The sequence below is a fragment of the Pteronotus mesoamericanus genome, unplaced genomic scaffold (genome assembly GCF_021234165.1).
Source record: "Pteronotus mesoamericanus isolate MK-2021 breed Mesoamerican mustached bat unplaced genomic scaffold, CSHL_Meso_final scaffold_174, whole genome shotgun sequence".
NCBI lineage: Eukaryota > Metazoa > Chordata > Mammalia > Chiroptera > Mormoopidae > Pteronotus > Pteronotus mesoamericanus.
In genome coordinates, this window is record NW_026555309.1 from 47,021,948 (window position 1) to 47,046,418 (window position 24,471).

A 24,471-nucleotide genomic window follows, 5' to 3' on the forward strand; every position below is an offset into this window, starting at 1 on the left:
CCACCTCACGCCCCTCTCTGTCCCCGGGCCAAACCTGCACAACCCTGTCTTTGTTTCCTTTTCTCTCTGTGGTAAAGAAAATACCCTGTGGGGGAATCCGCTCGGGCCCGCAGACCACAGAGGGCCCAGTCCTCCCAGTGTCCTAGAGCTTCCCGGAAGTGTTTGTTGCCTCCGGGCCAGGCCTCGCTTCCGGCTGCCCCTTTGCTCAGGCCTCTCCGCTCCAGAGCGCGCGTTGCAGGTGGGGGCCGCTTGGGGCTTGGGGACGTGGTGGGTGCGGTCGGGAAGGGGAGCAGGTGAGCTGGACGCAGCCCCTTGGTCACCGCGTCTGGGGGCTCTGGAGGCCGGAAGCCTGTTGGCGACAACGCGCCGGCCCGCGCAGCTTGGGCTGGGGCTGCGGGGCGCTGGCCGCGACTGTGTGCACGTCAGGTGTCCAGGGCGCCGCGGCGAGGTCAGGGCAGGACTCGAAGCGGGCCCGCCTCTGTCACGTCCTTCCTTCGGACCGGGGGCTGCCCTCCTCCTTCCTGGTTCTGCCCTCCCTCTCCTGCCTCCCCTGCCAACTCCTGCTTCCCCTCTTGCCGGGACCCCAGCTCCCACGGCGTCTCCCATCACGTGGGCTGCCATCAGTGGTTTACACTTTCAGTGTCTTCAAGGTGGAAACCAGTCAGTCACTGGCCCAAAGGACGTGGAAAGTCACTGGGCTTCTCTCCACTCCAGGCAATTGCAGTGGGACCTGGCTCTGGGCTGACCGGTCAAAAAGGAGAAAGTAGCAATGTCTGCTGTGGGGGCTGCAGCTCCATACCTGCATCACCCTGGTGACAGTCACAGCGGCCAGGTGAGTTTCCTGGGGGCCCAGCCCCCCCCAGAGGTGGCAGCGATGCCCCGGCTCTTGGGGGACCTGGACAGGGGCACATTCAGGAAGTTGCTGAAGCTGGTGGTCAGCGGCCTGCAGGGGGAAGACTGCCGTGAGGCTGTGCAGCGCCTCGGGGCTGGTGCACACCTGTCGGAGGAGCGGCTGGGCGCCCTGCTTGCTGGCACCCACACGCTGCTCCAGCAGGCCCTCCGGCTGCCCCCAGCCAGCCTGAAGCCTGACGCTTTCAAGGACCAGCTCCAGGAGCTCTCCATCCCGCCAGACCTGGTCGTGGACTTGGCCAGTGTGGTATTTGGGAGCCAGCGGCCTCTCCTTGACTCTGTGGCCAGGCTGCAAGGGGCCTGGCTGCCCCATGTTGCCTCCTTTCGTTGGAGGGTAGATGTGGCGATCTCCACCAGTGCCCTGGCCCGCTCCTTGCAGCCAAGCATCCTGATGCAGCTGACGCTTTCGGATGGGTCAGCACACCGCTTTGAAGTCCCCACAGCCAAGTTCCAGGAGCTGCGGTATAGCGTGGCCCTGATGCTGAAGGAGACGGCCGACCTGGAGAAGAGGTGCGAGCACAAGCTACAGGACTGACCTGCGCTCCCACTCGCTCCGGTCGCCTGGGGCCGGCCGCTCGGACATCTCCAGAGCGAAGCCCACTCTGCCCAGGAGGCCCTCTTCAGAGAGAGAGTGGAACTGCGGCCATGCCATTCTGTTCGATGAAAAAAGACAGCAGTTTTTCTCCTTCATTTGGAAGTAGAGCAACTATAAAATCCTATCTTCCCAGCTGGTGTCACCCTGCACACCTCTCCCCTGGCCATTGGTGTTGTTGCTGGGTGAGGGTGTCCACTGCTCCGGGGCGGCCACGTGGTCTGGTCAGTCTGGGGTCCAAGCCAATGCCTTGGTGCAGATGCCGAGTTCCTCTCCATGCGGCATCTGACCGCGCTGCTCATTTGCTTCTGTGAACCGTGTGTTTCAGTGTGGACACATCTTCTATCTGAAATCCTTGACCTCATGGAGCCCACATTGTAGTGGGGAGGGGGAAGACGTTACAGAGCACGTGACAAGTCAGTGGTGTAGCTTGTTAGTGATGGTAAGTGAAGCAGAAGATAGATCAGTGGCCAGGGGATGGGGGGCAGGGCCATGGGAAAACCGTGCTGTCATTCCATATTGGGTCATAGGCCAGGCCTCCTAGGAGACCTGGTATGTGAGCAAGGACTTGAAAGAGGTGAGGGAGGAGAGTGGTCTGAGGCCACCTCTGAGCAGAGGGCAAGTGAGGTGGAGGAGAGTGAGGGGTACTGAGGGCAGGCCCCACCCTAGCAGCTGTTTCAGGAAGGTTGCACTGGGTGCTGTGTTGAGAGCAGGAAGAGAGCAGAGGTCTCTCCCGGCACCTTGGAGGTGGGTGTGTTAGGCAGTTTGGGCTGCTGGCCCCAGAGTGAGGACACACATCTAGGGTTGAAAGCCACTGCGACTTGGGGGTTCCTGGTGTGCAAAATCACCGCAGTCGTCTACCCAGTGCAGCCAGGCACGGGGGCCTGGGGTCCGAGTCTGGCCTGTGTGCCCCAGGAGGGTGCTCCAGGCTCCACTGCCACAGAGGACCTTGTGCCTGGGACGTGGTGGTCCTACTGGGGACCTGGCCCACAACCCAGGCATGTGCCCGAGACTTGTATCAAACCAGCAGCCCTTTGGTTCGCAGGCCAGTGCTCGATCCCGAGCCACAGCAGCCAGGACAGGACTCCGTGGTTCTAAAGCATGCACCTGGTGGCAGGGGGGAGAGGTGCCTTCTGGGCCACACGGGTGTTAGGCGCCTGCTGGAGGAGGGCAGAGCTGTCACTCGGAGCCCGGTGTGAGCCCCTCGGCAGCCCCTGCAGCAGGGAGGTGGGCAGGCAGGCTCGGAGCCGCAGGCATCGGGTGGTGCACCAGGACTTGCCCGCCCTTTCTCTGCCCCTCAGCCCAGAGACCCCTTGTGTGTGCCCAGGCAGGGTTGCCCGTGGCTGTGTTGGTGTCTGCTCTGGACAGCCACTCTCAGGGCCCCTGGAGGGTCTGAGGAGGGTCAGCAGACTCTTGGGGAGGGGTTGGGTGTGGGCCCCTGGGAGACACATCTGGGCACGTGCCACCTGCTCTCATCTCCACACTCGCCAGGTTCCGGGTGAAGGGTGTGCGGGGCATAGTGCTCTGCTAACCGGCCAGCGGCCGCCACTCCTCTGCCCACGAGAGGGCGCTGTTCCTCCTGTCACCTGGTCAGGAACAGCCCCTCAGGACGTGGTGGCCCTGGCTGTGCTACCCACAGCAACTCCCGGGCATTCCTTCCCTCTGAAGCAACCGAGCAGCCTGGAGCAGCACAGGCCTGCACTTCGTCCTGGGATGGGCTCTTCCCTTTCTCATACTGGAAGTTGAGAAAGACCCTTTCAGCTGCAGGGCACAGGTTTGCAGGCCAGCAGGGTGGGCCTCCTCGTCCATGTGCTCTAGCTCTGGGCATGGAGGACATTTTTACGAAGGGCCAGTGAATACTTCAATGTTCCAGATCGCGACGATTCTGTAAGCTCTGACACCACAGTCTGAAAGCAGACCGTGTTAACAAGCAGGCATGATTATGTTCCAAAAAAATTTTTTTCACAGGTGTGAAATTTTCATTTCCTGCATTACAAAGTACTTGTTTGCAACCGTTGAAAAACCATTCTTGTCCCTGGCCAGCTAGCTTAGTTGGTTAGAACACCCTGATAAACCAAGGTTGTGGGGTCAGTGCCTGGTCAGAGTGCCTACAAGAATCAACCAAAGAATGCATTAAAAAGTGGAACCACTACCTGGCGTTTCCCTCTTCCTCTCTAGTTACTGGCACTTTTTAAAATCCACCACACAATTTTTTTTTTTTTTTAAGATACTTATTTAGAGAAATAGGAAGAGAGGGAAACACTGATATGCAAGAGCTACTCTCTCATGCCCCAGCTGGGGTTTGATGCCCTGACTGGGAATCAAACCAGTGACCTTTTGGGTCACAGGCTGGCACTCAGTCCACTGAGCCACACCATCCAGGGCCCGAGGACATGTTTATTGCTTTTATAAAGGAAGGGAAAGAGAACATTGATTGGTTGCCTCCAGTATGTGTCCCAACCAAGGATAGAACCTGCAGCTTAGATATATACCCTGGCTGGGGTCAAACCCAGAAACTTTTGGTGTATGGAACAACGCTCAAACCAACTGAACCACCTGGCCGGGCGGGGGGGGGGGGGGGGTGTCCATTCTCTTAGCTCCAGAACCATACAAAACCAGCTGGCAGGTGGGTGGCAGCTCTTAACTGCTGTTCCTGCCTGGACCCAGTTCTTGGCATGCTGGTGTGGGCAGACCCTGCACGCCTGCAAGACTCCCTCGGGCTGGGGAGGTGCTGTCCACCCTCTTGTGGTAGATCACCATGAACCTGGGCTTGGGGGCAGATGCTGGCCTTGTACACCTCTGTACAGGGGCCATGCACAGAGAACGATGCACCTGGAAGATGACCTTTCAGTTGTGTTGAACTTTTTAGGTGTCTGCAGCAGCTTAGTAGTTAGTCCTGTCCTATGGTCTCTGACTTGACTTCAAAGCCTGGGAACTCCCCAAAGACATCATTCACTCAGCAAACAATTTCTGATTTGTGAGTGCAAGTCACGTACACTAGGGGCACAGGGGTGTGTAAACCCACCTGGGCTCTGCTCTCCCTCCCAACACTTGGTAAAGCTTCAAGGAACCTCAATATAGTTACTATCTAATGTCATAAGTCAAAAGTTTAATAAACGAGAATGAAAGCAATTTCAGGTCAAAATTATGTGTTTAATCCATTGACTCCAAAAGAGAAGTTCAAAGTATTTTAAAACCTACTCTGAAACAGTTCTGGAAATCCTTAAAATGAGTTTACTGTTATATTTACTGAAGCCCAATTTGGGAAACATAGCTTGAAAGTAGCACAGAATATTCCAAAATGTACACAGCCCCACGGCAGCCCACCGTTTCGTCCTGCCCAGTGACCCGCTGGTGACGCACACCTTTTCCACATGGACACAGCTAAGAGGCTGCTCCTCCTGTACCACAGCTGCTGTTCTCAACTGGAGTGCAGGACTTGGGGTGCTCTTGAATTCTCAGTTGTATTGCGACATTTAAGTAAACAAACCACACACTGGAATTTAACTTCAGTATGATTTCAAAGGTCACAAAATAGCATTTTGTTTAAAAATGTAAAAACCATTCTTAGCACTGCTAAAAGGTAAACTAAGGTATGTTAAAATTTCAGAGTTTACTTGAGCAAACACAGTTTGGAACCTGCTAGTGCTAAACCCAGCGCTCTGCGGAGGACGGCTGGGGAGAGGTTTTCAAAAAGATACAGAGGCAAAGCACAGAAACTGTTCAATCAGCTACAGCTCAAGCAGCTGGCTCACTTGGGAAGCCTGCCCGGCTGTGCCAGGCGCATCTGCCGGAACTGACGGGCTTAGCTTCTGGGCTGCCTGGCAGACTGAAAGCATTCAAGCCACCCAGTCTTGATGGCCTCGGTGTCTGGTTAACACACCACACAAAAGCAGAATGTGGACTGCGTCTGGCTCACAGGCCACAGTTCACCAGCCCTGGATCCAGGACCACACTGTCCAGAGACTCGGGTGCTGGAGCAGACCTAAGGTGGAAGGCTCTGCCTTCTTGCCAGGACCGCTGTTACTGTTAGGGGAAAGAAAGAGTATCCTGCCCAGGGTGGCATTTGGGGAGTCCATAAAACCCTCCACCCCTTAGTCCCTCATTACCAGGAGGAAGCCAGGGAGGCAGGGTCTGATGGAGAGGCCTCCCCAGTGCACGACAGCACTAAGTGTCAGGAGATGGCAGGGGGGTGGCCTATCCACTGAAGACCTTGACTCTCATCCTGTTCGATGGCCTAAAATGTTTAAGGCCCTTTCAGATTGGGCCCACCCATCCAGATGTGCCAGCAGGGACCACCTGGTTGAATATGGCAGCTGAGGTGGGGACACAATGAGGATAACCTCTGCAAAATACACAGAAGCGCCTGGTCTTCTGGCACTGACCACTCCAGGCACAAGTGCAGGAGCAACTGGAGAGGCAAGCACCCTGCCTTCATGCTGTCCTGGCACCAGGTGGGGGACAGCAGCAGCTAGCGATCAGGCTGACCAGCTGCAGGGTCCAGACTCCACCCATGTGTTGGAGAAACAAACTCACATGGACCCAATCATGTTCAACTCCACTGCTCCCAATTTCACCAGAAAGTTCTGGAACTTCCTGGCACAAAAACAGAGGAACCATCAAGCACTTCCTTCACCTGACACAATCCATAGCCTGCTACAGGCTCTGCCACGCACGGCGACTGAAGCGGCAAGGTCCTGGGGACCTGCCCGTGGGCTTAACCAAACCAATGTGATAGTGTCCCAAATCGTGTCCCAAGAGATCCTCAGGTGACCTCTGCCCTCTGGTCTACTTGTCCACATGTGGGATAAGTGAACCTCTTCACTGAGAAGGGGAGTCTCTTAAATATCACCCCTGTGACTATGGCAATGACTCCAAAGGTCAGCAGGTCTCAAGTGGGCGGCCCTGGGCAGCAGCCTCTCTGAACAGGACTCCTGGCCTCGGACTCGTTCACGGCTGGTGAATACAGGACCTTGGGCAGGGCTGGGGTCAGTGCTGCAGGTCTGCATCATTCTGTGGCTTCTGGGCCTTAACTAGGGGCTCTGTGAAACAAAGTGAATGGACATGGCCCCAACCTGTCCTTCCAATTCACCAAAGTGGCTGACCCATCTAAAAACTCAACTGGACCCTTGGTGGCTGCCTGCCTGGGCTGCTGATGGGGGAAGAAAAGGACAGAGGTGAAGGCAGAAGGAAATTCCAGTAACGCCTCTTCCGGACTTCTGTGCACGTGAGCTCACACATCCTTGGTGCTGAAGCCAGTCTGAGTAACTGGCGCTGGAGACATTGAGCGTCTCACATGGCGGAGCTCACGGGGCTTTTAGGCCTCTGCCGCAGACCCTGAGCTCTACATGTGGGCACCCTGATGCGAGAGACACAGGCTTTACTGAGTGGGGTAAGGTCAAACATTCCCACAAATAAAAGACATACTTTGTATGAACTTGGATGTCCTTTCTTAAAAGAACAATTTTGAATCTTTACCAACATTCCAACTTGTCAGTATCAATTATCCCATATAAAATAAGTAGGTTAAGGCTGTGGGTTTATTCCCACTTACATACAAGTACATTTACAGAGGTGTGTGGTCTATTCTATGTGAGTCTTCTGATGCTGAGTGAGCCTTGAGCTCCGATTAAAGGCTTTACCACATTCGTTACATTTATAAGGTTTTTCTCCGGTGTGAATCCTCTGATGTATAATTAAATGCGAGCGCCATCTGAATATTTTCTCGCATTCGTTACATTTGTGTAGTTTCTTTACAGTGTTAACTTTTTTACGGCTCACATGGGTAGAACCCTCCAGGGTGCCCCCATATTCATGGTACCACTGGGCTCGCGTGTGAATCCTCTGGTGCTCGATGAGGTATGAACTCCGACTGAAGGCTTTCCCACACTCACTGCATCCATAGGGCTTCACTCCAGCATGAATTATCTGGTGCTGGAAAAGGGTTGAGTTCTGACTGAAGGCCTTCCCGCACTCACCGCATTTATAGGGCCTCTCCCCAGTGTGAACCCTCTGATGGATGGTGAGCTGCGTGCTCATACTGAAGGCTTTTCCACACTCCAGGCACTCATAGGGCTTCTCCCCCTTGTGGATCCTCTGATGGTAAATGAGGCTTGAGCTCTGGCTGAAGGCTTTTCCACAATCGCTACACTCATAGGGCTTCTCTCCGGTATGAATTCTCTGGTGCTGAATCAGGTGGGAGCCCTGGACAAAGCCCTTCCCACACTCATCACATTTGAATGGCTTTTCTCCAGTGTGAGTTCTTTGGTGGCGAATAAGCCGTGAGCTACAACCAAAGGCTTTCGCACACTTGTTGCATTTATACGGTTTTTCTCCAGTGTGAGTTAGCTGATGCTGACTAAGGCGAGAGACCCACCTGAAAGCCTTTCCACACTCGTCACATTTAAACGGTTTCTCTGCAGCATGGGTTCTCTGGTGGGCAACGAGGCTGGCACCATCCAGGGTTCTTGGAACTGAAGGCTTCTCCCCCGCATGCATCCGCTGGTGCTGAGCCAGGGTCGAGCTCTGACTGAAGGCCTTCCCACACTCCTGGCACAGGTAGGGCCTCTCTCCAGTGTGAGTCCGCTGGTGTCTGACCAGCTGAGACTGCTGGCTGAAGGCCTTCCCACACTCACGACAGCCATAGGGCCTCTCTCCCGTGTGCACCCTCTGATGGTGGATGAGGCTGGAGCTCTGACCAAAGGCTTTCCCACATTCCTCACACCTGTAGGGCTTCTCTCCAGTATGAATTCTTTGATGCTGAATAAGTTTTGAGCTCAGGCGAAAGGCTTTTCCACACTCAATGCATTTGAATGGTTTCTCTCCAGTGTGGATTCTCTGATGCTGATTAAGCTGTGAACACAACCTGAAGACTTTCCCACATTCCTCACATTCATAAGGCTTCTCGCCACGGCAGTTACTTTGAGGTTTCCCCTGTGAACAATCAGATAACTTTTCTTGGCATTCCTGACACTGGTTAAGTTTCTTCTGTATGTTAACTTCGTGAGGCAGAACTGTGAATATGAAACCCCTGCCACACACATTGCATCTTCGGGATATCCCGTCTGCAGAACCCCCCTGGCTTTTATCAGGCTGACAACCCAGGCCGCCACAACCCTGCACATCCTCCTTGGCAGAGATCTTCCTGGGAGCCACAATCCCTGTGTGCAAGCAGTGTTTCTGGAAGAGAGAGCTCGGCTTACTCTCTGGCCAGACCTCAGAAACAGAGGTATCTGCAAAGCAGGGACTCTGAGGAGAATCACGTGGTGGGGTTTTGACCATTGCTGCCAGGGACTCTGATTTCAGTATGTACACATCCTCACGGGCCTGCTCACCATCAGTGCTAAATGCAGAATCTGAAACACAGGAAGAACAAGGCTCCTTCTCCCGAGCTCAGAGAAAGGTCAAAGGCTGGGGTGGAGGTACTCCCCAGGAACTGTGCTCCCTCCCCGGCCACCCCACATGCAAAGACACCATGGAAAGTTGACACCTTTGACAGTTCTCAATTGGTTTCATTCATGGTTTTTGCTTTACACATTCATTCAACCATAGTGTACTCAGCTGAGTGTTGATAGCCACCCTCCCACAAGGAGACTACATCAGCAGACGTTCTTCCTCTGGGGTAACTGTGTGAGGAAAAGTCCACAAAGAAAATGACCTGAAAGGAGGGGGTGGGGTTGGTGAGAGGCAGGATGAGCCTGACAGGTCGAAGGAGATAGAGACTAAGGAAGAAAGAGGGAGTTTACACTATAAGCAGAGGGACGAATAGGTGCTGATAAAGTCAAGGCAGAACTATTAAGGGTGATACAAGGGTGAGCCCAAAGGGCTGGGCCTGTCCCCTGAGTGGGCTTCTGAGCAAGACCCAAGGTCTGAAATCCACCTCCTCCGGCAGCCAACCAGCTACTCCCCCCAACTCACACCTGACCGTGTGGCTTGCTGGTCTGCCCCTCACCTTCCGCATATGAATGTCTCCTCGCTGTGCATTTCTGGGGGTTCTACCTACCCCGCCTGCCCCCACAAGGCCTTCCTGACACCAACTTTCCCTCTGGACCCTCGACAAAGGCGTCAGTCTCCTTCCTACTCTGCGATCCCAGGAAGCACCTTTGCTGAAGTCAGACCCCGTTGTCCCTCATCACATCCAGGCCGTAATCAGCCCAGTGCTGTTCCACAAGGAAACCCAGGGCCCCGTAACAGGGCTCCGCCGGCTCCTCACACCAGCGCTGTCACCATCCAGCGGCGGCAACCCCCGTCCCTCAGTTCCAGCACTTGGAAGGGGCTGCTGCAGAGAATCTGTGCACAAGGACAGTTCCTGCTCCCTCCTCCACTGGTCTGCATGACAACCCAGTAAGACCAGTAGTGGATAAGGGGCTCGTGGTTCAGAGAAGTCAAGTCACTCACCCATGGTCGCACAGCTAATGAGACTCAGGAATGGACCGAGATCTGTTCCCCCAAACACATACCCTTTCAACATCTCTGTGCCCTTAAGACGTGGGACATCTCCTGCGCGGTCCTCACTATTTCTCTTTCTCTGCACAAACACAGCCTCGGCCAACCTGCTCCTTCAGCAGGGCAAGAGCAGCTACAGAGCTAGAAAGCAGACAAGCACTGCTGCCCTCTGACTGCTGCTTCCGTGCAGAGCCCCCTAGGAACAGCCGTGAAAGAGCAGCCGGGACGCCTGCACTGCTGGCCCAGCCACAAGCCCTGTGCCTCCCGCTGCGCTTCAGTGGCCACAGCCACACCGCAAACCTACCCAGCTGCCCTGGAGTCCACCTCCCTCTGTCCTGTAGCCACGTCTGTAAACAGCAGTTACACTAGGAAGGCCTCGCCATGTCCCCAGCACCAGCCCACAGCCAGCGGCCTGCCTGGCTCAGAGCACACGCCCTTCCTCCTCTCAGGCCCATGGGACACCCTCACACAGCACGGCCCGTCTCTTTTTGGCCCCACTTGCCAGGGACCACTCCTCTGACAAAGACCCTGTTCTAACCAGCCCAGCCAAGCTTCCCTGAGCCTTGCTCAACAGGCCTCTCCCTGGGTCTGCAGACAAAACACCAACAGGGCTTGTAACAGCTCAAGGCCACACCCGCCTCTCAAAGCACCTGCCTGAGAAAACTGGAGGATGCTGGTTCCAGCCACGCCCAAGGGCTGAGCTGGTCAGGAAGTCCCGGTGGTGTCAGAGGGACCTGACTCTCCCCTTCTCGGATCCTCCTGGGAGCCCCTGCTTGCTCTCTCACCTCAGGGCACGTGGAAGCTTCTGGAAGCTGCGTTAGTGCTTGGCGAACTCTGACCTATTGCAGTCCTCACCACTGCAGCTAGGACTCCTCCCACGGAGCCCCAGGGGGCCTCCTGTCCTGGGAGCGGTGGCCATGTCCTGCAGCTGCAGGCCCTGCCCTCTCCCACCTCCCAGAGGATCCTGGGATATCAGCTGCACCAACTGTCAAAATCACATCCTGGGCATTTACAGTTCCCAACATGTTCCACAAATTTTCATCCACGAGGCTGTCCTGTGTGCTCAGGCCCGCAAGCAGCTCTAGGTCTCATCACAGGGATGTCTCCTGTCCCCTAACCACTAGGAAGGCCATTAGCTGCGTGTGAGCCACTAAGGAGCCCAGCCCATCCTGCGGGCTCTCCTGCCAGTGTCCTCTTCGAAACCTCCCTCCACCTTGGAAATGTTTACTGGGGGCTGGGTTTTTACCGAGCTGGTCTCTTTACTCCTTCCCAAGAAAGGCCAGAAAGGAGCCTGAACGGGAAGACCCCTCTTATGGTCTGATTGTGCTCCCGAAAGGTGAGCTGAAGCTCCAGCCCAGGGTCTCAGAATATGAACTCATTTACAAAAGGACCCTACAGATGTAGTTAGTTAAAGTGAGGCCACACTGAAGTATGGAAGACCCTAACCCACTGTGAGTGGTGTCCTCAGAGAGATATGGGGATGCCTGGCTGGTGTGGCTCAAGGGATTGAGCACCAGCCTGTGAACCAAAGGGTCGCTGGTTCAGTTCCCAGTCAGGGCACAGGCCTGGGTTGTGGGCCGGGTCCCAGGTGCGGGGCACATGAGAGGCAGCCACATGCTGATGTTTCTCTCCCTCTCTTTCTCCCTCCCTCCCTCTCTCTGAAAATAAATAAATAAAAATAAAAATTTAAAAAAGAGAGAGACAGACGTGGGGAGAGAGCACTGTGACGACGGAGGACTGAGATGGTGTGGCCACAAGCCAAGGAACATCTGGGGCCACCAGAACCTGGAAGAGGCAGGAAAGAGCCTTCACTACAGGTTTCAGAGGGGCCACAACCCTGCCAACGCCTTGAGTTTGGGCATCTGGCCTCCACTGTGTGATGATTTGTCACAGCAGCCCCGGAGCCGGATCAGAGAGGCTGGGGTCGCCCAGGGTCCTGAGAAGTTCTGGAGGGAGCGCAGCTGTCCCCGGGAGGCTGCTCAGAACCAAGCTTACTGCTCTCCTTGCATCCATGTTTCTTATTTCTGCTTGATGAGAGTGTTGGTAAGATTAGAAACTGAATAAAACGTGCTTTCAAGCAAACTCGTGTACTGATCCCTGGGGCCTACCTCCCCAGGCACAGGTTCTCTGCCACAGCCCCACACCTCACCTGTCTGGGGGATCCTTGGCGCCTCTCTCCCCTCAGTTCCCTGCAGGTCGAGGACCCATGGCTCCTCCCCTTGCTCCAGCCGGGAGATCAGCTCAGGCTTGAAGAGCAGAAATCCTGCTGTCAAGGTGACAAAGGAAAAGTACATTGGCATTGCCAGGAACACAGCTCAGGGCTCAGTGCCCCCTGGTTTCCAGGAGCGAAGGGGTGGGGGGCTGCTGGGGCGCAGCCAGGGTCTGCGGAGGGAGCATCATGGGGTGAGGGTCTGGGCACAGGGGCCCTCTGTCTGGTTCAGCCCAGCTCTGGGGGCTGGACACTGAGCGATGCCTGGACTCCCAGCTGATCTCCTTCTGCTTCAACACCAAGATCCCCAGAACACCCTGCCACCCAAGAGTTTGCCAAGAACAGGCTGCTCTACACTAGGAAGAGAAAAGTCAGGCACCACCAGCGCACCCCTCAGTGCAGGTACAATCCAAAAGGTAGGGATTAAGAAACAAGACAAGAGCATTTGAAATCTTGCTTCTCTGCATATGTCATCAGTTTGTCTCAAGTTAACTGTTTCTTGTTGTCGTTGTTGTTGTTGTTGTTTTAATGCCCTGGCCTTGTAGCTTAGTTGGTTAGAGCCCTGTCCCTATACAAAGGAATAAAATAATAAAGGCAAGGCAAGATTCAATGGGATAAAGAAACAAGGACCTTCCACACACACACCATCCCCCAAAAGTTGAGCAAAGCCAAAAGCTGGCTCTTTGAAAAGATGAATAAACAATCTTGGGGCAAAACTGTTCAAGATACTGCCAAAAACTCACATAAGGGAACAGCTACAACACAACAGAGATTAAAAATAAAGATGAAGAATATTATAAACAGATACATGCTAAAAACTGAATATCCAAATGGAGAGACTGACACGTAGGAAAACTAGAAAAGACAAAAGTGGCAGAAGCAGAAATTCAGAGGCTTGTGAGACCATCAAGCGTGACAGAAAGGACAGGCTTCCCCCAGGGCCCAGGTGGCTTTACAGGGAGTTCTACCAAATACTTGGAGGGCTCAGCTCTGGCTGGTGTGGCTCAATGGCCTGAGTGTCAGCCTGCGAACCAAAGTGTTGCCGGTTCGATTCCCAGTCAGGCACATGTCTGGGTTGCGAGACAGGTCCCCAGTAAGGGGTGCTTGAGAGGCAACCACACATGGATGTTTCCCTCTCTTTCTCTCTCCATTCCCCTCTCTCTAAAAATAAATAAAATCTTAGGGAAAAAAAAAACAAACTTGAAAGGTTCAATTCATTCCATCCATATAAATTCCTCCAGAAATTAGAAAGATAGCAAAAGCGTATTTCTCCTTTGGACTCTACTTCTTCACAGGGAGGCTTATTACCTCCCAGAAGTCGACGTACCCTGTGAGGATTAAACCGTGTGACACGAGCAAAGCTGGGGGCCTGCCTGGCTCAGCACAACCCGCCCCGGGGTCGGGGCCTGACCACTCGGCCTCCGTGTCCCCAGCTCAGACAGAGGCTTGAGTAGGTGGGCGCTGACTGATGCCGCGGGGGCAGGTCCCGAGCTACAGCCTCACCTAGTCCGGCCACACTGCTGTGGTTCTCCAGCATCACCTCCTTGTAGAGGGCCCTCTGGCCAGGGTCCAGACACTGCCACTCCTCCCGTGAGAAGTGCACAGCCACGTCACCAAATGTCACAGCCTCCTGAAAGGACACACACCAGCACCTCAGGGACCCCTGGGTGGCAGTTCCAACCTGGTATCACCTCATGCTGTGTCTCACATACATGCACCAGAGTTGAGTGAGACAGTCACCAGGCCCCTTTGGCTCTAAACTCACGGGGAAGGGCGGTCGGGAGGATGGGAGGGACCCAGGACATGGAGCTACAACCCACCGCCCCCCACCCCGAGAACCTCAGGCCAGGCAGCCCCAGCCTGGGCAGAGGTTTGCTCACTACTTTGAAGATGGGCACGCCGGCGTCCGGCAAGGGCCACAGGGGTAGGGGCAGCCAGGCCCAGGCCCGGGGGCAGGGTAGGAATCCAGGGGAGGAGGCAAGGCCCTCACAGGACAAGCGAGGGCATGGAGGGCCGTCAGACTCCTACCATGAGGCTCGGTGCATGAGCATCCATGTGTCCTGGCCAGCAGACCTGTTGACAATTATGAAAAGGACAGAGGTCAGGATGATGGAGGCTCCCCACCCCTGACTTCCAGGCCAATCCAGGGAGCACAGTGTTCTCTAGTCCTTTACCTCCACCCCCAGATATTCTCTGGGGGGGGACACAGGGCGGAATCAAAGCTGCCACAGCACTTGAGCATCTGCCCCTGAGGCTTCGTTCATTTCTCAGTGGGTGTGGTGCTGTGAGTCACTCCACGAACACTTAAGGGATGGTTGCCTGTGTGCCAGGGGCCTGAGCCAAGCAATGTGATGAAAATCCCTCAACAATGCACAAGGTGGGAACAATGCACAAGGACTCTGCCTTCATGAAGTGGTCTAGTAGAAGAAAAAGTTAAATAGACACACAAATGCAGAATTACAACCACGGTGGCATCAAAGCACAAGGAACTCTGGAAGCATTTAAACTAAGAAACCCTGACTCCGCCTGACGGGTCACTTCCCTGAGGAGGTAACTGGGCCCAGAAAATGCAGGTGGGGAAGGCACGCCCGGCAGCAGGTACAGCGTGAGCAAAGGGGCTGAGGCAGACGGGCTGGGCTGCGTGCGCGGCGGGGCTGGATCCCAGGCAGCAAGAAGCGTGTGACTGGAGACTGGAGTAGCCAGGCACCTGACAACGAGCCTTTGGGAAAAGAGGAGTGGAAACAGAAATCCCTGTACGTACACGTGGCCCCCCTCCCCATGTGTCCGCCGGGTAGGTCAGAATGAGGAGTGGGCTTCCTAGCGGAGCTTCTGGGTCAGAAAGTGGCTTGCAGGCGGACGCCCCAGTTCATGTGCGCAGCGAGGCTGACCGGGCAGAAGTGACCACCGTCGAGTGGGCCCCCACGGCCTTGCCGGGAGGGGGCAGCTGCTAGCGCTAGATCCGGGTCCCCGACAGAGAAGGGCAGGCCCTGAGCAACAGCCAAAATTCAGAGGCGGCAAACTTCCTACCCACGCAAGACACAGCCCTTTCAGCCACTGTCACTAAGTCTAGGTCTTTCAGGGCCAAAACTGGGGTAAAAGAGGGCCCCCAACGGGGGTGGAGGGTCCCTCTGGAGCCGGCTGGCGGGAAGGCCGCGCTGGAGAGTGCAGGACTCGGCCAAACGCCTCCCGCCTCCGCGGGCAAGGCGGCCGCGGCTCCATCGCCTTCCCCGCCAGGCGCTCACGGCCCTCCAGGCCGCCCGGGCCTCCCGAGCTTCCCCGCCTAGAGACCAGGAGAGCGCGAAGCCCGCACTGCGGGAGACGGGTGGACACGGAGGCCCGCCGTGGGCGTTCCAGCTGAGGACGCGGCCACCGCCCCAACTCACCCCCTTGGAGGACCGCCGGAGGCTCGAAACGCGCGACGACGCAGGAAACGGGCCTCGACGCCCGCGCCCGCTCAGCCCCACCGACTTCCGGCCCTTCTGAGCGGCTTGGAGGCTCACCGTCTCGGTGGTTCCCAGCCCCGCAACCCGGGCGCCGGAGAAGGGGCGGGATCAGAGCGAGGGGAAAGGGCACAGCCCTGGGAGGGCGGAGCAGACGTCTGAAGAGGGGCGGGGCCACAGCCTGGGCGGTCCAAGCCCAGGGAAGGGGCGGGGCCGGAGCCCTTAGGATGGGGCGGGGCCGGAGCCCGTAGGATGGGGCGGGGCCGGAGAATAGATGAAATTGACTGTTTTTGGGGGTTTTTTTTTGTTTGTTTTTTTTCCAGAGTACGGTTATTAAAACTGGGGACAGTGAAACAAGGAAGGGCTTAGGACTGAAGAAGCAACAGGAAAGAACCTTAGCGGGGCTGCCTTGACTCACTGGAAAGTCAGAGAAAAGGGGGCCTTGGAGATAGGTTCAAGGGGTGAGCCCTGCCCAGACTTTTGCTGCCAATTAGCCCTCTGGTTACAAGTCTCATGGGATCCCAGAGTTGAGGAGATGCACGCCTGAAAGGGAAGAAAACGGGGAAGGGAAAGGCCTGGGCATCCTCCCTGGAGAGAGAGCGCGCTAAAATTGGCTGTTCAAAAAAAATTCTGTCCCATGCTGCAACATGGATGAACGTTGAGGGCATTATGCTAAATGGAATAAGACATTCACAAAAAGACAAATGCTGTATGATTCCACTTATATGAGGCATCTGGAGTAGTCAAAATTACAGAAACAAAAAGTAGGATGATTATTACCAGGAGCTGGGGGGAGGGGGAGGGGTGGTTATTGTTTAATGGGGACAGAGTTTCAGTTTTGCAAGGTGGAAAGTGTTCTAGCCCTGGCTGATGTGGCTCAGTGATCACTGGCCTGTGAACTGAAAGGCCACCGGTTTGATTCCCAGCCAGGGCACATGCCTGGGTTTTGGGCCCGTTCCCCAGTTGGGGCCGTCCAATGTTTTCTTCCCTTTCTTTCTCCCTCCTTTACTCTCTTTCTAAAAATAAATAAGTCATATCTTTTTAAAACAGAAAAGAGTTCTAGAAATTATCGGTAATGATTGTTGTGCAACAATTTGAATGTACTTAGTACCACCAAACTGTATACTTAAAAGTTGTTAACATGCTAAATACGTTATGTGTACTTTCCGACAATAAGAAAAAAAAGGGGGGCGGGGAAGCCCTGGCTGGGCACCTCAGGTTTTAGAATGTCATCTTGTTACATCAATGTTGCAGGTCCGATCCCTGGTCAGGGAACAGACAGGAATCAATCAATGACTGCATATATCAGTGAAACAACAAATTGATCTCTCTCTCTCTCTCTCTCTCTCTCTCCCCCCCTCCCTCCCCCCTCTCCAATTAATCAACAACTTTTTCAATGGGAAAAAGTCAGGATTGAAAGCTGGGTTTTTTTGTTACCTCATCCTTTCCTTCTCACCACCCCACTGCTTGTAACCACTACCTTCTTTCAAACTCTCTGAAACTTACCACCTTTATCAGCTTCCTTCCCCCAGGTCCATATGATAAGAAAGTCCTTTCAATGGAAGGAACCCTTGGCTGTGTGGCACGTTTGTCCTCAACAGTCCCATGAGATGAAGGGCACAATCACCCAGATTATGAGGTGGTAGTACTAGGATTCCTTCCACCTGGGCCTGACCCCAAATCACTGTGCCCTCACCTGCCCCCCCAAGATGACCTCCAGAGCCTCCAGATCATTCCCATTCCTTCAGCAGAGGCTGACCCCCTGGTCACTATCCACTGTCCTAGAATTAAGCCTTCCCATGGACCACTAACCACCCATAATTCCTACCTTCTCTTCCTGGTTTCTTTTTCCTATTTCTTTACATTGAGGACAACTTGAGAACTTTCAAATTCACAGACATTGATGTGAAACTGAACACTCCTTGTTACTTCACCGTTTCCATTAATTCAGAAAAGAAAAGATGGTATCTGCCACTCTGGGTTTTTTATTTGTTTGTTTGCTTTCTCCAGTGGGGACTGATGAGGAGAAAGCAACTCTAAACTCTGTGAGCCTGTACGGCTGGTGGGTGCAGATCTAGAGGGAGAGACTCTGGAGCCCGTGTTTGCTTAAGTGCAGGACCACGAGGTCAGATCCCCGGTGGGGGACCTCCTTAGCAATGCGGGAGCCATTCCCAGGAGGGAAGAGTGACGAAGTAGGGACACCAGTGTAGGACAGAAAGTCTGGGAATTGAGACAGGCGTCGTTCTTTGTCAGCCACTCAATCACACTGTGGGGAGGAGCCCAGGAACATGGTTCCTGGGCCGCAATGTCCAGGATGTTCAGACGTAATGAAACCCAGGAGACTTCGTGTGTGTCTGCAGCACAACTGCACAGCTCGTTCGTGAGCTACAGGTTCCGAAATCCGTCACTGGAATCCGCAGGTAGAGAAAGGCAAGGAGGTCGTGCGGAGTGTGGCAGCACCACAGAGAGGTTCGCGGGTGATTGTGGGGACAGGGGCCGGTGGGGGGCGACGCTGGCCGCCCTGGCCCTTCCCTACTGACTGCGGCTCGAGATGAGACCTGTACTCACCCAGGACCATGTATCACCAGAGGGAAGACCCAGGAGCAGTTATCAGCACTCACGGCTGTCACAGAGTCACCGGATCCTCCTCACCATGGACCTGTCTACGGCCCTGCGGATGCGGGTACCGGCCCAGGCGCGGCAGGTGTGGGCCTGGCGGAGTTCAGCACCGCAGACAGCGCCCAGCGGCCTCGCAGGCGGAGGTGGGCGGGAACACGGAGGCTCGATCCGGAGGGAGGGTTTGCTCCGGCCCCACGGGCAGCGCAGGAACTTGGGGAACACGGGGAGAACGTCAGGGCAAGGGCTGCTTTTCAGGTACGCAGTGTGAATGAGGTGTTTCCAAGGGAAGGAGAGCAGAACTAGCGGCATTGGTCCGGCGAAGGGCTGCCTCCCTCTCCCATTTGCTCCTCCGGGCTCCTCCCCTCCGACCTCTGCACCCAGTCTCCAGGGCTTCTGGCTTGCAGCTGGGTTTGACCAAGGAAGCCCCGACAGGAGACTGGACTGTGGGAAGGGAGTGAGGCCAGAGACCTGGATCTCTTGAACGCTGAAGCCTTGCAAAACCTCCAGCCCTGGGCTCTGACTGGTGTAGCTCAGTGGGCTGAGTGCCGACCCGCAAACCAAAAGATTACCGATTCGATTCCTGGTCTGCCTGGGTTGCGGCCCAGGTCCCCAGGTGCAGGCACGCGCGAGACAACTGATAGATGTTTCTCTCCCTCTCTTTCTTCTTCCTTTTCCCTCTCTCTAAAAAGAAGTAAATACAATCTTTTATAAAAGGGAAGAAGGTGTTCTTGCTGCATTACTACATAAAACAGGCTGTAATCAGGAAAATAAACTTGGGAGCACATACCCCAGCATATGAACCCTAGTTTATTTCTGGGTCCTGGAATTATGGGTTGTTCTTATTTTTCTTCCATTTTTATGATTTTGCCAAGACTTAGTATTTAATGACAAATGGGCGTTGCCTCTTTGAGGAAAAATTATTTAAAAGCCAATACATAGAATCATGCTCTAGCCAAGTGTTCTCAGAGCAGGCCCAGGTCCTGGTCTGCACAGCCCTCCCTGGACAGATACTTGACCTCTTGTGCTTTCGTGGAAGCATCCTTTTCTGTGGGGCTTGATCTTCCTAAGTTGCTCCCACTTTATAAGGTGACATCCCCTTTAGGCATCAGTTAACAGTAAGTCTGCAGTTATGCTGTGAGGTGACATCAGGCAGGAGAGCCCTTGTAACATGTGAGAGTATAAAGGGCGACGTGGGTGATCTGGGAGGCTCAGTGGGTCAGTTTGCCTGCATTTGCAGAGAAGAGCAGAACCACACCACGGCCAGCCAGCCCCCACTGGGATGTTGTCCAGGACAGCCTGTGGGCAGGACCTCCCTGCAACCTTGCTTCTGGCTCTGCTGACAGCTATGCTGTCCTCTTTACTCTGACAAAGCAACAGAGTGTGTCAGAGGACAAGAATCTTGGGGAAGGCTCCTGCCTCGACTCCTCAACACACACCGCCTCCACTGCTAGGAGGGGTAATATGCTGCATTGACTCCTGTCCTATCAGGAGAGAACATGGACTTAGGGAGGGGAAGCCAGGTTAGGGGGTGGGGGAGGAACCTACTTTTAGTTCTACTTTTGGAACTAGGAAATAAGTCTTTAGTCAGATTGAAAGAGTGGTGGTGGAAAAGAATGGAACAGTGGACAATGATAACAAAACATCAGATTTCTGCTCAGAGTGACAGAAGAGACAATATCAAGGGGAGTGTTAATGTAGACGAAGCATTGGCCTGACAGTTCTCCGCCGAAAACGAGGATGCAGGGGGCTGGCCAGCCACCACCTGCTGATCTGGAGCAGGTTCACTCAGATGCTTGCAAGCGTGAGGCCGAGGCGGCCGCCAGCAAACACAGGGGCTCATTCCCTCCAGCCTCAGCTCTGCACGACTATCCCAGACTTGTGACAACAAACACTTAAAGAACACTTTAAAAAATTCATTGATTTTAGAGGGATATAAAAACATGGATTCGTTGTTTCACTTATTTGTCCTTTCATTACTTGATCCTTGTATGTGCCTTGACCAGGGATCGAACCCACAATCTCCGCTTATCGGGATGATGCTCCAACCAAGCCAGCTACCTAGCCAGGACCAAGGATGATTTTTAAATGGCTGCAAACCCTCCACCCGGGCCCGGCCGCAGGAAGACCTCGCCGCGGGAGGGCGGCCCGCGGGCCAGATCTCTGCACCTTCGGGACTTGGTGAGCCTGCCCACTCTAGGGCTCCTGCGCGGAGGCCCGAGCGACGGGGGAAGACTACAAGTCCCGGCGTGCACTTTGCTCGCGGTCATGGCGCCCGCCCGGAAGTGAGAGTGGCGTTTGGCCCGCCCCGGAAGATAAGGCAGGTCTCAGGCGCTGCGGATTCTTTTTCGGCCGCGCTAGGCAGCAGGTAGGAAGTGTTTGGGGAATGGCCGGCCCGGTGTCATCCGCCGTCATCCACCGCCATCCGCCACCCTGGGGTCCGCGAAGGACTCAGGCCGGCTTCTGAAAGGACGCATGGCAGGGGATGGAGTCGCGGAGGGGGCCGGGGGCTGGAGGGAGGAGCCTGGGGAAAGGGGGCCCCGAAGCCGGGTGGCGGGAGTTCCTGGTCTCCCCGGGCGCTGACCGTGAGCTTCCGCCAGACTGCCGCCATGGGTCGCGTGATTCGTGGGCAGAGGAAGGGTGCCGGCTCCGTGTTCCGCGCGCACGTGAAACACCGCAAGGGCGCCGCGCGTCTGCGCGCCGTGGACTTCGCGGAGCGCCACGGTTACATCAAGGGCATCGTAAAGGTGCGGGGCGCCGGTCCGGACGGGTGGGGCCGCGGGGTGCTCTACCGGGACCGCACGCTCACTCTGTCTCGGCCCATAGGACATCATCCATGACCCAGGTCGTGGCGCGCCTCTCGCCAAGGTGGTCTTCCGGGATCCGTATCGGTTTAAGAAGCGGACGGAACTGTTCATCGCCGCCGAAGGCATCCACACCGGCCAGTTCGTGTACTGCGGAAAGAAGGGTGAGCGCCGTTGTGCCTGGGATGGGAGGACGGGGTTGCAAGAGGAGGTGCACACCCCAAGTCGGGCAGGGGAGGCATCCAGGAGGAAGACTCATCTGGTGAATCCTGCTGGACCCAGCGCGGCCGGTGGGGTGCCCTGAGAATGGAGGCGTGCTGTGATGGCTATTTTGGGGTGCTTTGTCGGGCGGGTGGGTTTGCGGTGCCTTTGGTTAGCGGTCGGTAAGAGACCGCCACTCCATGCTGACTTGTGCCGTGCCGTTCTCCCTTGCAGCTCAGTTGAACATTGGCAATGTGCTCCCGGTGGGCACCATGCCTGAGGGCACCATCGTTTGTTGTTTGGAGGAGAAGCCTGGTGACCGGGGCAAGCTGGCCCGAGCCTCTGGGAACTATGCGACCGTCATCTCCCACAACCCTGAAACCAAAAAGACTCGAGTGAAGCTGCCTTCCGGCTCCAAGAAGGTCATTTCCTCTGCCAACAGAGCTGTGGTTGGTGAGTGGCGGGCAGCAGTTGAATGCTGTGGGGGGCTTGTGAACAGCCAGCGAGGAGAACTGGGCCCTGGAACCTAACTGCTCACTCCGGCAGAGTTCATCCTCTGTAAGCCTGAGCACATACGTGGTCTGTGGGTTGTAGTATTTGTAAAGTGGGCACAGTGGTACATAACTTCACTGCTGGTTGGGAGTTGAAGGAGACGAGGCTTAACTGCCTGGGACTTGTTCACACTCACATAACCTAGACTTGTGTGATTCCTGCCTTATACCCACCTATAAACTCTTTTTGGAGATGTGCAGTTTTCTCTAAGTCGCCTAGTAAGTGCATTAAAAGCGATTTGCGGCCAGGTTTGTTCACTGCTGTTTGGTAACATCTTCAGTCCTGTTGCAGGGGGGATCCCACGGGGGAGTCTTGTAGTATTTTCACAGAATAAGCAAAACTTGCTGAGATGTGGGAGGGTGGGTCAGCTGTCATTTTGGGGTTCCGAGGTTGAGTGACCTGCCCCATGTCAGACATGGTGAAAGGGGGGAAGGGCCTCCCTGGAGAGCCCCGGCTTGAGACAGGCATTCCAGGTGATAGGGGCAAAGGCCTGGCTTGGCACCCTGTGGAGCTTGAAGAGACTTGCTGTCAGTGGACAGGCTGCAAAGATGCTTACTGCTGGGTGGCGGTTGCAAGGTGTTAATGGGGCTTCTGTGAGCTTTGTGACGCTATGTGACAGTTCCGAGTAAGTGTGGTTAGTGCAGGGGGCGGGATGGTGACACGGACCCAGCAGTATGTAAGTGTTCAGTCTGATGAGAGGGTGGGTTGCACCTTTCTGAAGTGCCTGATCTCCCCGACAGGTGTGGTGGCTGGAGGTGGCCGCATCGACAAGCCCATTCTGAAGGCCGGGCGGGCCTACCACAAGTACAAGGCGAAGAGGAATTGTTGGCCACGTGTGCGGGGTGTGGCCATGAACGTAAGTAGCCTAGAAATGGGTAGCAGGGTATTCAGGTGCAGGTCCCTCCAGGAGAATCCCCTCTGGGAGGGTACCAGGTGTGAGCCTCATCGGCACAGGCTTGACCCTGCTCTTCCTAAGCCCTCCTGAGGGAGGGTGGGGCCGCCCCGGCATTAACACCACCTCCCTCTGCCTGCAGCCTGTGGAACATCCTTTCGGAGGTGGCAACCACCAGCACATCGGCAAACCCTCCACCATACGCAGAGATGCCCCTGCTGGCCGCAAAGTGGGTCTCATTGCTGCCCGCCGGACTGGGCGTCTACGTGGAACCAAGACTGTGCAGGAGAAAGAGAATTAAGGCTTGGGGGTTCAATAAAGCTTGTCCTCCTGCCACAAAGCCGCTGCTGCGTGTGGTTTCTGAGGGAAGGGTCCTGCTGGGAGGGCTGCAGCTCTGGCGAGCGGGGTGCTAGGTCCTGTCACACCTGCGTTCCTGGAGCCCCAGCAGCATGCAGCACAGGGAGCCGGGAAGCCCACGTCTGTTTGGAAGACTCTAGATGAGGGTGTGCGTGCTTCTGGGTGGCTGGTGCTCTGAAGCCACAGGTTGGACAGCAGGGGAACGGGCCCATGATGAGAGGGTGGAGAGTTTCTCAACAAATGGGCTTCCTGTTTGGCCACAGCCGATGGCACCTTGTTCCAAACTTTGTGCCCGTTCTGTCAAAGACGACAATCATTCAGGTAGACTCACTGCACAGACCTTGGGGAAGGCACTGCCTGGGAGTCTCTCCCCTGTGACCACGGTGAGAACTGGTCGCCTCAGCTGTTCCGTGAGGCTGTGCTGCAAGGGCCCCTCCTGGGTCCTCCGGCCTGGCTGTGGCTGCCTGGTGGCGCCTTGCCCTGCCCCAACTGCCCTAGGCAGTGGCTGCAACAGCGACAGACTCAAGTCGTGGGCAGAGAAGGCAGGAGGATGCTCCTTCCTGAAGGAAAAAGCACTAACCACGAATCTTGGTTGTCTGGATCATAACTTGCTACAGTGTTACTGTTCCCTTGTCCTGACGGCTTGCTGCCGAGGCAGTTGGGTGCGGGAGGAGGCCCTTCGTCTATTGAGTGGACACCGGTTAACCGGCTTTGACCAGGAAGCCTCCCTTGCACTTCTGGGTGATCGCGTGAGCGGCAGTGAATGCCTGGGTGGCTCTGCTGAACGGCGCGGTTCGCTGCCCTTCTCTGTTAGAGGAAGGCCTGGTCCTTTCTTGATTGCAGTGCTTTTAACTGCTCAATAGAGAGGGTGTCACTGGGAAAGAATTACTGTGATCTGTTAGTCTTCGACACCCGGCAGAAGCCCGAAGCTCCGGGGTGCCTCCCCCAACCGTGGCAGCGTTCCCAATTTGCGGCGCTGCACTTCCGCGCCCTGGAGGAGTCCGGCCACAGAGATGTGGGAAGAGTTTCCCAGAGCGGTCGGGACGCAAGGAGGAGGGGCTTACACCGCTTCCGGCTGGCTTCGATTGGCGGGACGGGTGGGGCGGTGCCTGGTCCGGCGGCTACTCCTCTGCCGCCCTGAGGTAAGTGTGGGCCCGGCGGGGCGGGGCGGGGCGGGGGGCGGCGGGGGCGGGCGTCCCTGGCGCGAGCCTTCCCTTGCCGCTGCCCCTGTCGGCCACACCTCGCGTCCCGGGCTCCTGAAAGGCTCCAAGCCCCGAGGGACCTCCGCGGCCCGGCGTCCCCCTCCCTGACTCTGCAGGTTGTCCCACGGGCGGCGTCTGCGCTTTGGCCCCACGCCACCCGCCCCAGAGTAGCCGCCCCCTTCCTCGCGAAGTTACCCCTCCGCGCGGGCACCGCACCGCGTCCTCCGGTTCCGGGCCTTCGCCCGTGCTGCC

The 24,471-nt window shown here is 55.8% G+C and overlaps 3 protein-coding genes across 4 annotated transcripts; 2 read left to right on the forward strand and 1 right to left on the reverse strand.

Annotated features, from left to right (window-relative positions):
• The first annotated feature begins 114 nt into the window (after nucleotides 1-114).
• On the forward strand, nucleotides 115-4,056 carry COMMD5 (COMM domain containing 5). The gene is made up of 2 exons (XM_054590673.1): nucleotides 115-238; nucleotides 715-4,056. Exon 2 carries the CDS (start codon nucleotides 770-772, stop codon nucleotides 1,442-1,444), a length of 675 nt encoding a protein of 224 aa, XP_054446648.1. The 5' UTR covers nucleotides 115-238; nucleotides 715-769; the 3' UTR covers nucleotides 1,445-4,056.
• Nucleotides 4,057-4,671: 615 nt separating this feature from the next.
• ZNF7 (zinc finger protein 7) lies at nucleotides 4,672-15,611 on the reverse strand. 2 transcript variants are annotated; one of them, XM_054590611.1, is made up of 5 exons: nucleotides 15,539-15,611; nucleotides 14,184-14,228; nucleotides 13,659-13,785; nucleotides 12,096-12,209; nucleotides 4,672-8,856 (listed from the first exon to the last, which is right to left on the reverse strand). In XM_054590611.1, the coding sequence occupies exons 2-5, from the start codon at nucleotides 14,208-14,210 to the stop codon at nucleotides 7,085-7,087; spliced, it is 2,040 nt and encodes a 679-aa protein (XP_054446586.1). In that variant the 5' UTR covers nucleotides 14,211-14,228; nucleotides 15,539-15,611; the 3' UTR covers nucleotides 4,672-7,084. The 2 variants fall into 2 exon arrangements, with proteins under 2 accessions (XP_054446586.1, XP_054446585.1); XM_054590610.1 differs by having other exon boundaries at nucleotides 12,096-12,212.
• A 4,899-nt stretch (nucleotides 15,612-20,510) lies between these two features.
• RPL8 (ribosomal protein L8) lies at nucleotides 20,511-23,000 on the forward strand. The gene is made up of 6 exons (XM_054590668.1): nucleotides 20,511-20,579; nucleotides 20,812-20,958; nucleotides 21,038-21,179; nucleotides 21,451-21,669; nucleotides 22,509-22,624; nucleotides 22,803-23,000. The coding sequence occupies exons 2-6, from the start codon at nucleotides 20,821-20,823 to the stop codon at nucleotides 22,959-22,961; spliced, it is 774 nt and encodes a 257-aa protein (XP_054446643.1). The 5' UTR covers nucleotides 20,511-20,579; nucleotides 20,812-20,820; the 3' UTR covers nucleotides 22,962-23,000.
• The last annotated feature ends 1,471 nt before the right edge of the window (nucleotides 23,001-24,471 follow it).

Coding starts and splice junctions, on each gene's coding strand:
- COMMD5 (XM_054590673.1), top strand. CDS start 770: ATGTCTGCTGTGGGGGCTGCAGCTCCATACCTGCATCACCCTGGTGAC.
- ZNF7 (XM_054590610.1), bottom strand. CDS start 14,210: ATGGATGCTCATGCACCGAGCCTCATG. Junction 13,786..14,183: donor CTCATGCACCGAGCCTCATG/GTAGGAGTCTGA, acceptor GTGTCCTTTCAG/GAGGCTGTGACATTTGGTGA. Junction 12,213..13,658: donor CAGCAGTGTGGCCGGACTAG/GTGAGGCTGTAG, acceptor TCACCTTGACAG/CAGGATTTCTGCTCTTCAAG.
- RPL8 (XM_054590668.1), top strand. CDS start 20,821: ATGGGTCGCGTGATTCGTGGGCAGAGGAAGGGTGCCGGCTCCGTGTTC. Junction 20,959..21,037: donor ACATCAAGGGCATCGTAAAG/GTGCGGGGCGCC, acceptor CTCGGCCCATAG/GACATCATCCATGACCCAGG. Junction 21,180..21,450: donor CGTGTACTGCGGAAAGAAGG/GTGAGCGCCGTT, acceptor TCTCCCTTGCAG/CTCAGTTGAACATTGGCAAT.